This window comes from Protopterus annectens, chromosome 6.part1 (assembly GCF_019279795.1).
Source record: "Protopterus annectens isolate FY-2018-M chromosome 6.part1, PAN1.0, whole genome shotgun sequence".
NCBI classification, from domain to species: Eukaryota; Metazoa; Chordata; order Ceratodontiformes; family Protopteridae; genus Protopterus; species Protopterus annectens.
The window spans coordinates 154,855,208-154,871,746 of record NC_056738.1 but is presented as its reverse complement, the minus strand read 5'-3'; the positions used below and the strand labels follow the sequence as shown (position 1 = coordinate 154,871,746).

Sequence of the window (16,539 nt, the reverse complement as noted above, 5' to 3'; positions counted from 1 at the left end):
ATTTCTCCTTAATAAATAGAGATGATAAATTCCTTTATTATTAATGCCTTATCTCTCTCTCTCTAGAACTCTGAAGCATCTTCAGTTCCTTTTTTAACAGACTGTCAAATGCTGCTACTGTTCCAGAGATTCTCACATACGTACTTAGCACATATTTCAAATGCTTAGCCACCAATGTCTGTAAGATGGTCTTACTCTGTTGGAAAGAGTTTATTGCCTTTTTTTTTCCTGGAACCTGTACTGCATTTATTCCCCTCTGTTATACATTTTTTTATTCCTCACTATTTTTTTTCAGGTTGGTTGTCTCTTATTATTACATTTATTGCATCTTTGTGATATAGCCTTCATCCTTACATTTTCTTAAAATATGCCTACCCCTATTCTATTGCCATCCATTTATAGTACTGGTATAGTCATAATAATGGGGAAGAACAGCCATTACAGAAATAAGAAAGATTCACTTTTTATTAAACTGTTATTACAACTCCTAAAACACTTTCCTTGAGTAGCAAAGTGTGACAAATAAATGGAACACATAACATCATTTCATTACCACAGATCAGAATTATACATTAGAAATAACAGAAGTATTCAAGAAATTAAATTTCAAGTCGTTTGGTTTCAAAGTAGCTTCAAGGTGGCACAGAGGGACAGAGACCTGGTTCCACCATAGCTGGCCCAGGTTCAGTTTGCTGACCTACAGCAGGGACAGCCAGCCATGGATGAATGAGAATGAGCAGATGACACTGGCTCTGGCTTGGCCATCTCATGAGGGGAGTGTTGATCTTGTGTCACCACAAGATTACCAGCTGGAGGAAGGCCTGCATATGCACTGGTGCAAGAGGGATTTATGAATATCAGAGCAGTAAGGAAGGTTTGCACTTTAAAGAACCAGTGAGAGTGTGCAAAATCATGCACCCACGTTACTTTCTAAACATAGTGAGCACTTCATTGAGCATGCTATACAAGAATAAGAGGTAACAGAGGCATAACATAATTCACATAATCTCTCCAAGATGGCAGTCATGATCCCTAGTTCCTGCCTTTTCCTTGTAATTGTCAGGGAAAAGTACACACCTTTTGTAGAGTATAAGACTAAATCTACCTAACTTAACTGAATAAACTACTGGAAACTTCAACAAGGCATATTTATTCCTCCCACAGGGAAAGTATCAGAGAAAGTCTCCTAGATCTGCTAGCTAAAGTAATTTTATCTGGACTAGCCCTTTATATTCTGTTTCTTGGTTTCTTGTTTTTAGAAGGAAAGGAAATTATTCTTACTACAGCAGTCCCCAGAGTGGCAGGACAGTCATACCTACGTATTCTTGAACACAGAGACACATACATACACGGACACACAGACAATCTTAAGTTCAAGACAGCTATGTTTTCCATTAGCTTTCAGGCTGAAGGAAAACAACAAGCAGTATAAAAAAGGCCACCTTTGCCAAATAGCATTTGCTAACATAAGACTGTTAAAATGGATTACTTGCACGTATAAGTAGATTTACTAGATATTGTGTCAGCTACTAGCTAATTCATGTGCTTCATAGTTACAGGTTCTGAAATCCTGAATGATTTACTCAAGACAAGTCTGACTTGTTTGAGAACAGCATGTTCTTCAGTATCAAACATATTTAACTCCACACTGCCTGTGCTACAGGGTAAAATAAAAAAAATGTTGGATTTGTAGGGGATCGCCAAGTGTTAAATATATTGTCTCTTACTCAATGCAACTGACAAAAAAACAGGAACATTTAACTACAATATTTGAATATTCGCTTATTGTGCAGAGACTCAAATGCAAATACTCGATTTTATCTTTTAAAATTACTTCCAGATATAGTTACTGGATTACTTATCTTTTTGTTTATGAGAAGCTACGTTTAAGTATTTTAGGCAATATGTGCATGTCATCATATAGAATGTGTATTAACTACATATAAGAAAAAAAAGTCTGTTTCTGAAAGCACACGTGTCATTTTCTCTTCTAGTTCTGCATGAATTGTTACCACCACACCCTTCAAAGTGACAATAAGTGACTCCATTTTTCACCGCATTACCCAAACAAAAGTGAAGATAGCCTGCAGTCATGTTCACACAAAAGAAAAAACAAAATATGACTGATATCATGTGACAATACTGCAGAAGTTTAAACAATTCTATTTATGCTGATCACAGAATGGCATCTCCTACCAAATGATTCCTGGACAAATGGCAACCAGCAAGATTCCACTATTAAAAAGATTATGCTCACAGCAAGACATATATAGCTTTTGAAGAACTTAAAGCAAAAGAAGGTAAAATGCATTAACAGTTCAGGAATTCTTAGCACACTTGTTGTGGAAGGCAATTTTAATTTAAGTCCTAAATTATGTAGTTTTGATACTGTATGGGCATGCTTTATGGAACTGTGAGGTAGTTACATGCATGCTTTATGTATACACACTGTAATGTTTTAGAAAAGGAGATGAGTCCTTTCAAATATTTTTGTAAAAAGTACAGAAACATATAATCAGTTTTGAGTAATATTAATTAAAGCAGCTATACAATGAACAGTTATTTTTTATTTAAAGATTCAATTTAAATTCAGAAAAAAAATAAAAATGAGGGGACTTGGAGATGGAAACATGAACAACAAAAGGAAAAGTTCCTACTCAGGCCTACAAACACAAGGCATTCAGAACAGCTCTAACATCAATATGAAAGCACACTAAATTGTATATAGTTAGGTAATAACAATGCCGTGATTGCACATAAATAACCAGAAATCCAAAACCACTGGCATAACATAATATTCCAGTTATATGTTTCCACAATAACAGTCAAGCTATCAATATAAATCCACAGTCTAAGCCATAGCAAAACATTCACAGCCATATTATTTGACTTAATTACTCAGGAGGTTTCTTTCAGATAATATTCTAGATTGCAGTAAATTTTGTTGAATGTGCTTTTGACAACAAAGTTAACTTCCAACAAAAAACACACCAGTTATATTCAACTGTCAGAAATTATGAGGTTAGAAACATTTTTCCTGTTTTTTGTGAGTTGTGCTTCTGTGAAGGTATGTGAGATTTTTATTTTCTAATGCTAAAGCTTTCAGAAATACTAAAAATTTTTGCACTGGGGTAAAAATGTGTGTGTGTGTTTTTGGGTTAGGGTTAGAGTAAAGGTTAGGGTAAAGGGTATTTTTCATAAGGTGAACAGCATGTTTGAGGTTAAGTGCAGTGGCAGGGTTACAGTTAGCACACACGAATAAGGTGGTGCAAGGGCAAAGGATAATCTTGTATGCCATAAGACAACAAAAAAAAAAAAAAGAGTTGTGCATGCAGCTGTGGGTCATATCATCATACGGGCACACTGTCAAACAGCATCTCATCAACAATGCAGTCCATCAAACCATTCTGACTGAGATCTCATTACGGTAGGGATCAGGAAATTTGCCCATTTCCCCACTGTAGTGCGATTTCAGAGTTGGTATATATAATTAGCAGGGGTGTGGGAGTTCCACGAACTGCACTGTTTATGAAATGCTGTTCGACAAGGTGGCTGTGAATGATATTACATAGACCTGCAGCTGTTACTCATTATAACCGGCTTATAGATGCACATCCATGGGGATGTCTTGAATGTTGTCAAGAGAAATGATATCAACTTCCACCTTATTCCAAACATATTATGCTTTCTGCATCAATTATCCTATTATCTAAACATCTACCAATATATAGCAAGCCTACTGACATTATCCTAAAGTTTCTTTATTTACTTCATATTTGATTCTAGAACTTGAAATTCAAGACCAAGTACACCAACATTCTGCTGTTTAAAACAAAATGAATACAGCTTAAAAATGAATAATAACATCCTAAAGGGAAATAGCAAAAAAAAAAAAAGCTATATAAAGATGAGTTACAGTAAGCATTCAAACATTATAAACAATGATTGCTAATGTTTAAAGCTTACGACAAAAGCTACGAATGACACTCCCATGAAAATATTCCTGCATATGAAACAGCAGATTCAGTTGTCAGTTTCATGGTAGCTGCTCAGTGAAAGCTACCCATTTACAAATGGATAATACAACACAGACAATAAATGCTTAATTGATCACAGTTTTGTACATCACAAAGAGTTCAAAATACAGTAAATATTCAGTTAATCGTAACTCAAGAAACCAGAAAAAAAAAATAAAGAAATAGAGTACAATTTTCATGAGTTGGACTTTCTGCCCCCCCAACAGAAACGTACCTTACGTTTTTAGAGTTTTAAAAAGGAAGATAGGAATAAATTTCCCTCTCTCCCCAAAATAAGAACAAGTCAAACCAATCAAATAGTATAGGTTACAGTATTAGTCAGGCTTATTTTTAATAGCAACTCTCAAGCAACCAGAAACAACAGTTATCCGGCATCTACCAATCCCCACGGGTGCCGTTTAACTGACAATTTACTGTAATATGAAATCAGTGATATTTCAGCTATAGTCTCATTTGCATAAAATACTAAAGATGTAATGACGCAGTGCACTGATTTCTTTATTTCTTTAGAATATCAGATGGCAAAATAGTTAAATAAATAAAAAATAAAGCATAGTCCAGGAAGCTGAAGGCAGCTTATCAACTGAGTTGTGTAGCAACCACATATATTTTCAAATACATTTGGTAAATTGGATAAAACTCACCTCCACTTAAAAGCTTCATTACTAACCACAATTCATCCTTGACAACAAATGATGTGTAGTATGTCACAATATTTGGGTGACTGCATTGGCTCATAGCTTGAATTTCTTTCTATAAAGTAAGACAAAAAAGTCTTTTCAGATTATTTCAAAACAGAACTGTATGAGTTTCATTACTTAAAATGTTAACAATTCAAATAAATATACAATTCAAATAAATATATAAAAATCCACATAACTGTTGTGTAAAAAGTCAGATGTCAACATCTGTTTAGGCCAGTCTTGTCTGTATTCATAAACAGAAAGGAGATTTTGCCTAGAGGTTGCACCCTGACCATCAGAAGCTACAGACCCCTACAGACATGATGGAGGAATTCACAGAAATCAGACTTAGAGGTCAAGGTTTTCATACGTCTCTCATATATATATATATATATATATATATATATGTGTGTGTGTGTGTGTGTGTGTGTGCATATATATATATATATATATATATATATATATATATATATATATATATATATATATATACATATACACATACATATAATCTTATTTACACACACACACACACACACACACACACACACACACACACACACATTGCTGACTCACTGAATACATTTACCAAAGGGCCAGTTTAGTCAGACAAAGTCTGGTGAAGCCACTTTCACCAAAGAGGAAAACACTTTTTGCAGGGAAAGTGCTCACTCACCCTTACCTACAGATACCATCACCACAGTAGCACAACAGTGGGAAAAGGGCAAAGTCAGATTCACTGAAAGTGACTTTCTTTGGATTTTCTTCATCCAAATGGCTTTCCAGTAAATGTTGCTGGGGAGCTTGTGCAATCCAAAAACACTTATTTATTTTACATTTGTTAACCGGGATAGTCCAGCTGGATACATGTCCATTTTCAGTGGAGGCCCGGGGAGAAAAGCTCCAAAGAGACAATTTTTACAGTACATAAGGACACCAAGCAAAGCTCTAAAGAGACAATTTTTACAGTACATAAAGACACACTTGGGTACACATCTCATCTAGATCCATAAGGGTATCTAGTTATTGACACTTATAGGTATAAGCAACAGATACTAATAGGTATAGTCTACAGAAAGATACATTTAACAATAGTCATTAAACAGATTTATGTTTTTCAGACAAACACTGTTATGTGTATGTTATCAAACCTTTGATGTGGTGTACATTTATATGCAAGTAGTAGATAGGACTCTAGTTTAGGACAATGGTTACGATAGTAATGGTGTGGATCTGGCATTAGTCTGGAAATGAACAGGGACATAACCATTTGTTGCTGAGGTAGTTGTAGATAGCTTTTTTAAATGTAGGTAGTGAGATAATCAGGGATAAGGATGCAGGCAGGGAGTTCCAGATTTTGGCCACATAAGAAGAGTAAAGGGAGTCTCCGGCATGGTTGCTGGATCTAGTAACAGTTAACAGTAATTTGTCAGTTGAGCGGAGTTGCCTAGGACAGGAGTATAGTTGGACAATGTTAGTTAGTGAGGGTGATATATTTTGTTGATGGAGTACCTTGTGAGCAGTAACCAGCTGATTATAAATAAGTAAGTTAGGTAGTTCCATCCAGCCCAATTGCTTTAGGTTTAGGCAGTGATGTGTTCTGTAGGAGCTGTTGTTAGCAAATTTGGCTATCTGATTGTAGTAGGTTGTCATTTTGTTGTTTCTGTTTTGGATAAGTTAATCAGGATGTGTGAGGCGTACAGTAGTGTTGTGAGAAGGTGTGTGCATGCTATAGTAGTTCTAGGATTATGGGTCAGGAATGCTTTATGTTTGTAGAGGCTACCTAGCTTTTTGTTAGTATTTTTAATGGCCAGATTGATGTGTGCATCAAATCTGAGCTTGTTGTCAATAGTAATACCTGTGAAAATCTGTAAAGGCAACGACTCCAGAAAGCAAAGAACAGGCAGGATGTCAAATAACCCTTTTTAATTGTAAGCGCTTTCGGCAAAGGAAAATTCCCTCACCTTCATCAGACATAAAACAAGTAAAGGCTTTAATTGCCGTATTAAATACTTAAATTAATAATGACATCACAATGATTCTCCCACATTTAAAGACATATTAGATGTTACTATTAAAACAACATTTACATGAAAAAATGGCTTAAAACAATGACCAGCCGGTTTTTAAAAATCATCCTATACTAAAATCCATATACTAAGATGTATTTATGTTTAGATGTAATATGTCTTTAAATGTGGGAGAATCATTGTGATGTCATTATTAATTTAAGTATTTAATATGGCAATTAAAGCCTTTACCTGTTTTATGTCTGATGAAGGCGAGGGAATTTTCCTTTGCCGAAAGCGCTTACAATTTAAAAGGGTTATTTGACATCCTGCCTGTTCTTTGCTTTCTGGAGTCGTTGCCTTTACAGATTTTCACTTGTTTGTTTGGTTAGCGTGCTTCAATAGTAATACCTAGTAGTATTGTTTGGGTTTCAGGTGATATGGGAGTACCGTTATTAGAGTGGATAGTAAAGGTGCAGGTGGGGGCAGTAGTGGTTGAGGGATGAAATAATAGTAGCTTGGTTTATTGGAGGTTGAGTATCAGGCCATTATCAGTGAGCCATGTTTCCACTGAGTGAAAGTTATCCTGTGTCTTTTTGTGGAGGTCTTGTAAAGTGGGGGCGTTACATATTATAGTTGAATCATCTGCATATTGAATAAGGCTTGAACCTTTTGCGACTGAGTGAAGATTATTTGTAAAGATTGAGAACAGCAAGGGGCCTAGTATAGATCCCTGAGGTACTCCGAGTGTTACCGGTAGGAGTGGAGACAAGTTATTATTCCATAGTACTGCCTGTTGTCTATTGTAGAGGTAGTTTTTAAACCAGGAGACTGATAAGTTATCTAATCCTAGGTTTATTAGATGGGAGATTAGTTTTTCATGGTTAACTATATCAAATGCCTTTGATAGGTCTAGGAAGAGGGCTGAAGAAAGCTTACCATTATTCCTATTGTGGTTAATGGTATCTATGAATGCTAGCAGGGCTGTGGTTGTGCTGTGTCCTGGCCGCAAACCATGCTGTGTATGAGATATGAGCTCTTGATCAATAAGATGGGTCATTAATTGATGGTGAATACATTTTTCTAGTATTTTAGCAAGTGGGGATAATATTGCTATTGGTCTGTAGTTTGATATGTCATAAGAATTACCTCCTTTGTGTAGGGGTATGATATAGGCAGTTTCCCAGATCAATGGTACTGAACCTTCAGAGATGGATCTGTTTATTAGGATTGAGACTGGTTTTACTATTTCGTTAGCTGCTAGTTTTAGGAATTCATTGGGGAGGGAATCAGCTCCTAGTGTAGTTGGTTTTAGTTTTAAACTCACTATGATTAACTATATATATATATATATATATATATATATGTATATATATATATATATATATATATATATATATATATATATAGATAAATATGCAGATATATAGACACACACACATATATACATACATATATATATACATATATATATATATATATATATATATATATATATACACACACACATATATATATATATATACACACATATATATATATATATATATATATATATATACACACACACACATATATATATATATATATATATATATATATATATATAGTGATCTGATCAATTGGAAGCAATTTGCTTACTAACTCATGACATCCACCATAGTGTTGGGCTACCAAACATCTTTTTCTCATGGGTGTAATTCTGTCTTTCATAAAGTACTCACTGTTTTCCATCAACAAAGTAACTGAAGTAAAAAAATATATTTAGCTATCAAGCTATACTGCTGGAAAGAGCTAGGTATTCTGGTTAATCTGACACAATTATAAATAAAGCAATCAAAACATAGTTTAAATGTTGCACATGAATCTCAGTCATCTTTTTCATTGAACCTTTTTTTTAATAGATCAGCACAATTTATTTATTTGCTTATTTATTAGCAGTTGTTTTGCCAATAAAGTCCAACTGGGCCATGACAAGTCTCTTTTCAGCAGATGCCAGGGGGAAAAACCTCCACAATTAACAAAATCTTACGAGCTATAGAATACAATACAAGGCAAAAGAAAAACAAACAGAAGAGACAGATCCTGGAATTCAATATATTCCGCAAAGTAACATTTCAGTTGTACAGTAGCAATGATAAGATATTGGATCTTCAGATGAATGCCCAGAAGCTTAGATTACATAAGACCAAAAGAAAACTACAGAGAGAGGGCAGACAGATAGAGATGTACCAATGTTTAGTGGGGAGAAGAGTGGCAGGATCATAGTCTGGAATCCAAGAGGTGGGTCCTAGATCTGCAAATGTACTGTCTCAAGTGAAGCCTACCACGTAGCCTCAACTTATACAATTTTAACTGTGAAACTTACAAAAGAAATGCAGTTCTTTGAAAGAGCTTGACTGTCATAACCCCATGATGAAATCATTCACTTCCCTTAATGTATTTCTGTAAGGTAAGATATCTCGTTAGGGTTAGGGACAAACGTATGGCTAGGATTACCATGCATTAATGAGGAGGGTATGGGAGCTTCCATCTTAACACTTAAGATTCTATGCTCAGGGAAGTCTTCCACTATGAGTTATGGTATCAAATGCTTTGGTCAGATCAAGATAAGCTGTATGAATACCATGACTACTGTTAACAGCTTACATAATTCTCTCAAAGAAATGAACAAAGATTAAAAGGCATGAATGCTCTTTGACAAAACCAAATTGTTAGGAATCAAGTCTAATGAGATTATTATTATCATAATTAATGAGATTGGTTATATTCTAAATAGCTTTATGGATCAGACTTGTAAGGCTGATTAGATGGAAATTTCCAGGATCCATGCTAGGACCACTCTTGTAGACGGACATGACAGCAACAGTTTCCAGGAACTAGGAACAAAGCTTGTGGCAAGACGTAGGTTAAACATTTTAGAGAGAGATTAAATGAGATCCTGATTGATGCTGTTTAACACACACACAAAGATATGTTGTCAGAACCCATTGAGGAAGCCTTTTTTTATATTACCTGAAGAATGTGTTGTTTAGTGATGATAGGGGGTATATGGGATTTTGTGAAGAGTGGTATTGGAATATGTGTTTCATGGTAGAAGTTTGCAGAGAACCTGTTTGCAAGTACATATTTGAAATAACAGTGATCCAAACTTTTTAATGAAGAATGTTATTTCATTCAAAACTAAAACAAAAATAATTAAAAATGCTCCAGGCAAATCATGGACTTGGAAGACTTTATTATAAAACAAATAAACAGATTAAGAGCTTTCTTTCTTTACAACCTAGGACTTCTTCAGAATGAAACATTTCTGTTTCCTACACCCTTTTTATGTCATACAAGGAAACCAATACAATTAATTTTTCTATGGATAAATGACTGGATGATATTATGGATTCAACAAGGAGATATCAGCTAAGGCAGAGTCCTTTGAACAATCCTCTGACGGTTTTTGAAGGTTAACAAAGTGGGGAGAATGAGCAAAGCTTTCGCGCAGGTACTGCACCCAAAGAAACATATGCCATGTTGGCTAACATGAACGCTTCTTCTTTTAAGTACAACAGTGGTGACAGCAAGGCAAATAATAATATAAGTACACAAATTACAAAAAAAAAGACGGACCGGTACTCAGACACGTACTACTACTAATAATAATGTTCTTAATGTATTTGATAATTTTGATTCTGTGTTGGCTAGAACTTTTCACTTTAATGTTAGAGAGCACAGCCGGAGGGATAATTGTAACCTGGTGGGCAAGGTACTGAACGAGTAAATTCTTTTAAGGATGTGATTCACCTTTTGGAGAAAAAAACTCTTTAAATTAAAATCTTAACAGATTGAGAACACTTATTTAAGCAAAGCGAGTTGAAAATAGTCCAAGGGGACTCCGATTTTTTTAATTTCCTTATGGGTTGCAATACGATAATGTTATGTATGCAGAATTAGTGGAAATGTTTAATCAACATGGGTTGGACTTAATCAGGAAGATTATTAAGTTAAATGATGCTAATTTGTGTTTGTTGATAAAAGATGTAGAAAAACTGAATATAGACATAATGAATGATTTAATTTTTGATCAATGGAAAGTTTATTATCTGAAATTAATTAGGAAAGTAGACTACAAAAGTGAAGGGGTTGTTAAGAGAAAACATAAGATATTGAAGAGGGATTTGAAACAATATTTGGACAATAATGCTCACCCTATTAAGGAAAGTAAGACTGAGAACATGTGAGTGAGTCATGGTTATTTTAAATCCACATTAGATAAAAGGGTAGGAAAGGAAAAAAGAAATGAGGGGTATAATTGGAGAGATACAAGTAGGAATGAGAATTATGGTAAAAAGGGTGATTTTTTTTGCAAACAAGAGACAAATTACAGGAAAGGAAGGAACCAACCTTATTGGGACTCGGGCAGTGAGGGTATAACCATCCATCTGCGTTCAGCCAAAAGGGGTGGATGAGATGGAATTAAAGGCAGGGAATGATAAAACAAAATAGTATACATTTCTGACAGATTTAATATCTATAATTATACAGAAGTAACCATTACAAAAGAACAGTTTTCCCTTTTTCCGAAGGGGTTAAACTTTGTACCTACTCACAATTTACCTTAATTGATAGTTTGACTGAAACAAAATTATTCATTAGAAAACTTAATTTAGCAGTGGGTTTTTTTTAAGATAATGAGCAAGAGGGACAGTTTGGGAGTAGAATAAAGAAAAGTGTGTTTAATCCCTCTACACATCCTATTTTAAACATGTTAGAAAAAGCCATTTCTGAGGATATGACTTGCAAGTGAAGTGTGACAACATGAGAACACCTCCAAGTAACCTTAATAGAAGAGAAATGGAATTAGATCATCAGATTAAGAATGATAAGACCGTTCACATACTGAAACCTGATAAAAGGAGGAGCTATTGTTATCTATGGGTCTATGGAACATAGTAAAGACATCCTTGACATTTTGAGAGATGAGGTGACATACTCCAGTGTTTCAATTAATGAGTTGCATATTAGTTACCAAAGGATAGATTTGTTTTTAGAAGAATATTTTTTAGACGGAATGATAACAAGTGACATTTATAACTATTTGAAAGTAACTAACCCAAAGGTCCCAGCAATGTTTGGTATTCCTAAAGTGCACAAAAATTTTCAACATCCCCCTTTTCGACCTATTGCAGCAGTACGTGGTTCCAAAACTTACCCCATCAGGGTATGCATTGATAAATGGTTAAAATTTGTTTAAAGTCCCCCACCTTTTAGTGGATTCATGGAACTTTTTAGGCAAATTAAAAAATGATATATGGAACAACAATGATATATTTTTTAACCACTGATGTAGTGAACCTTTTTACTTCTGTTCCCAGGGATGAAGGTTTGGAACACCTTTTTAGGAGCATCAACACTTAAACAATTTTTAGTAAGTCCAAAATTATGTGTATGCACGATTTGATGGCCATAGATTTAGATTATAACTATATTTTCTTTGAGGGTGAACTGTTTAAAAAAATCAGGGAGTTGCTATGGAGGCATCATGCTCCTCGATATAGGACAACCAAGTACTTGTACATTGGGAAACCATGTACATTTTTCATAGTAGTTTTAATAAATACATTAAATTATATGGTAGATTCCTGGTTGACATATTTATTTTATAGAGTCGGAATGAGGAACAAATCCAGGAATTTATGTGTTATTTAAATACTGTTTCTGTATTTTTAAGGTTCACTCACAAGTATGATGTGTGAAATTAATTTTATAGACATCTTGGCTGGACATACAGATAAAGATTTTTAAGTCCAATGTGTATAGAAAGGAGACTTTCAGCAACTCTTATTCTCAAGCTGTCACCCGTTTAAACAAGAAAAGAGCATTGTAAAAGGACAACTCATTAGAATGGCCTGGATGACATCCCATAAAGAACTATTTGGAGAGTTACAAAAGGTAGGAGAAATGTTTTTAGCAAGAGGTTACCCCACCAAACGTATTCAAGACTTTGTTAACTATGTTTATAATCAATGGGGTGACAGGTATCAACCCCTCCTAGGTGTGGGTCTGACTGGGAAAGTCACTGTTACAAGTAATAACAATAGAAATTATGAGAGAGGTTTTATTGTTGAACACAGGACTCGATTTGACATCAAGTCTATACTGAGAAAGACCTGGAATATTTTAAAAATAGATCTAGAGTTACACCAATTTTTAAGGGCCAGAAGTGTGCTTTATTTTTAAGACAGGATCAAATCTCAAGCAGAGTTTTGAGAGGAATGAGTTGATTGTGGAGAACAAGAAACAAAGTTGAGGGACTAAAAAGTGTGGGCATTGTGCCCAGTGTTAATACATTCTAGAATCCAGGGACATTACTTTAGCCAATACAACATGTTCAAAAATAACATTTTTAAATGGTAATTTTCAGACCTGTAAAGTGATCTACTTAGCAAAATGTTCCACATGCCCATCTTTTTAGGTGGGCAAAACTGAACAGGCATTAAGAAAGAGGACTTATGAACATAGTTATCATATAGGAAAAAAGAATGAAAACAGTGCATTATTTAAAAATTCAAAAATGTGCCCAAAGTTTCAGAAATTTAAATTTGCTATTTTGGATCATATAAAGGTAAACCTTAGGGGGCGATGAGAGTACTTCAGTTTTAGAGGAGAAGGAAGTTAGATGGCAGCTCAAGTTACAAGCTTCTTACCCCTGGAGATTAATAAACACATTTCTTTGCAGCGCATATTACATAAGACAGCCTCTATTTACTATGTGTTTTACAGAATAGTTTTAACAGCAAGGGTATTTTTAGTGTGTCTTTAGGGTGTTTACATTTATATTTATATATACAGCTGTTTTTACTTTTCATTGTTATAGTAGGTAATGGGTGTTTTAAAATGTGTTAATGGTACTGTGACTTTAATTAATTTAGGTAATTAATTCTATTGGTTTCTTTCTATGACTTAAAAAGGGTCTAGGAAGCGGAAATGTTTGATTCTAAAGATGTCCTAGTTTGTAAAGGATGAAAGTGCTTAATCTGTTTGTTTGTTTTATAATAAAGTCTGAGTCCGTGATTTACATGGAGCATTTTTAATTATTTTTTGTTTTAGTTTTGAATGATTGGAATGCTTCAGTTGGTGTCTTGGTGAGTGTTATTTCATAGTTCACTAATATAGCTAAGGAAGGATTTACAGTTTCCCTTTATTTTAGAAAAGCAAATCCCTTCATGATTTGCTTGGTCCTTATACTACTCTCACTCAGACATTTTAGTCTTACTGCACAGTTTATGTTTTTTTTTGTTTGCTTCTTGACCACCAGGGAGATTACTTTTAACATCTTCCACTGCAACTGGCTCTAGTTGGGCTGCTGGATTTATGCATTTGTCTAAGTGACCACAAAACTGTATATTCATGTATTCTTGTACTTAATCTGTTCATGATGATTATTGGAAATTTGAAGTGTTTTGACCTGAATCTTTAAAATCATCCACTTTTTCTGTAAATGTAGTATTGTGAGAAGATATGTGTTGCTGCTTAACTGTTTTAAGATGGGATTTATAAAAGGCAATTCATGACAGCTGTTATTTTATGTTGGGTTTCAATGTGGATGATTTACTCATCTAAGAGTTCTAATTTCTCATTAAAGGATGCTGTTTGGCTTTGTGTGAGCTAACATCTGCTAGCTAGAGTTATTTTTTCTATGTTTAAATTCTAACCATGAAATAACCTTAAGTTGGGGAGTTGGTACACTCGTGCACAAAACTTTGTCTATTCAGTACTGTACATTTTACTCACAACAGTAAGTCTAATGAAGACTTGGACTAGGCAACACAAACCAGTCTATTTGCCCAGGTTAAGATTTTTGATTGTTATGGTGCTCATTCAGTGTCAAACCCTGCTCAACTGGTGTCATTTTTAGCCTTACTGCATCAGGATGATAATGATCAGGAAATCATTAATTCTAATCTTCACTCCTGTAGCAGGGGAGAAGTAGGGGAAGTGTCTATCAGCAAGGTCAAGGTACCCCCCAAGTTAAATTATTGTTTCACCTTCTTCCACCATTTGCCCATAGCATTTAAGGGTATCCTGGACAACCTTAATGGCTCTCCACCCCTTATTACAGGGGGCTTAATCCTGCCCATAGTTTCTAAGTTGTCACAGAATTTGCAGAAAGGTCTTCCTGATTTGGAGCATATCAATCATGATCTGTTCTTTGCCTTGACCAAAGTAATACACCAAGTTCCTACTTGATTCAAACTGTCCTGTCTTCTCCCAATACAGTAAATTTTAATAAGGATTTTTACTTCTCTGGTGGTTGAGGATCTATAACCAATCATCCTTCATACATTCCGGTTATCAGTTAACTTCCCAAGACAGTTCTTAATTTGATTTCTTGTAAAAGAGCAATATATGCCACCCCCTTATCATGTAATTTACAAAGACAGATTTTTCATTTTATTGGTACTGGTTACAGAATTATATTGATATATATAATTTAACATGTGCAGACAAACTGATCTTGAGAGATCAATACAACACTCATAGCTGCAAAATTTAAACAAACATTGGGGAATAATGTGTACAGTTTCAGTAACGTGAACAGATAACAGAGGAAGTAGTTATTCCCCATAGAAGCTTATAAATAAGAATTACGCTCAGTGAACCATATTGTTATCTTCAGCTAAGACAAGTAATTATAACCCCTATCTGGAGTTTTCATGGATAGCATACAGTTCAGTGGCTAGCATCAAGGACTGTAAAAGTGGTAGCCTCAAACATGTGTACATATCTGAGCATGTCAGAGGTGATTATAGCTTTTCGATGGTCAGTATGGCTGATGCAGTGTACCAACTTGATTTATGGAATAGGTAGCACAGTATTTTGACATGTAATACCTGCTTATGTAAGCTACTGTTTGACCTTAATATTTTGCAGAATGGGAACGAAAGCCTACCAAGCAAAAGAAAGTATTCAGAATATCAGTAAACCTATATTTATCTTTAAAATACAAAAGATAGATTAACATTTGACTCCCGACACCCCCCCCCCCCCATTCGGATATACCAAATATCAAAAAACAAAGTGGACTGTACAAATGACTATCTGACCCAAATATACAAGAGGTGGAAACACTATTGATTTGATTTGCATAAGCTGACATAAACCAAAAGCTTAACAGACAAAATCAGAGTCCTGCAGAGAAATTAAATGAATGGTCTTTAATAACCAAATCTGTCCCGTAACCATTTTTGAATGAAGCAAAACCATTTAAAGTTTGTAGTAAAGTCAACGATCAAGGTTGTCTGTATATGGCAGCCCTTCTCTCTTTCTTTCTCAGTACTTTCCATCTCTTCCAGAGCATGCAATGAATGACTGGTGGAAATACCTTGGTGAATGATCTTCAGAACTAATTTGTTTGGAACTATCTGTTGCCAAAGGGAAAAGTGGGGCTTTAGACTTTATGTAAGGGAAATGGGGCTGCCATGGTGGGAAGTGGGGACATGGTCCCTTAAACAGTCATTCTGCCTTGGGCTGTCCTCGGTTTTGGGAGGTTCCAGAATTCTTTTTGAAACCCCTGGCCATTTCTTCTTAAACATTTGTTTACCTTCATTTTTTTGACACTGCTTATTTATTTATTGCCAAAATTGGATGAGAGGTTAAAGAATTCCTTAATTTTGAAAAGGAGGGCTGAAAATCTTAGAGATTCCCTGAATCAGCTTACCCCTTTCATCATACTTTTTGATCACCTCTGCAGAAGAGGGGCCAAAAACTATATCTCTTCCCAAAGGAGAATTTAAAAATCTCATTTTTATCATCATC

The 16,539-nt window shown here is 34.9% G+C and overlaps 1 protein-coding gene across 2 annotated transcripts in view; it reads right to left on the bottom strand.

Moving 5' to 3' along the window:
• The window catches only part of STK39 (serine/threonine kinase 39), a 2,138,083-nt gene that overhangs the window by 1,654,976 nt on the left and 466,568 nt on the right, over positions 1-16,539 (bottom strand). For both annotated transcript variants that reach the window (XM_044075594.1, XM_044075595.1), the window contains exon 3: positions 4,682-4,790. In XM_044075594.1, the coding sequence (XP_043931529.1) occupies positions 4,682-4,790 (109 nt within the window). The remainder of the gene's footprint in view (positions 1-4,681; positions 4,791-16,539) is intronic.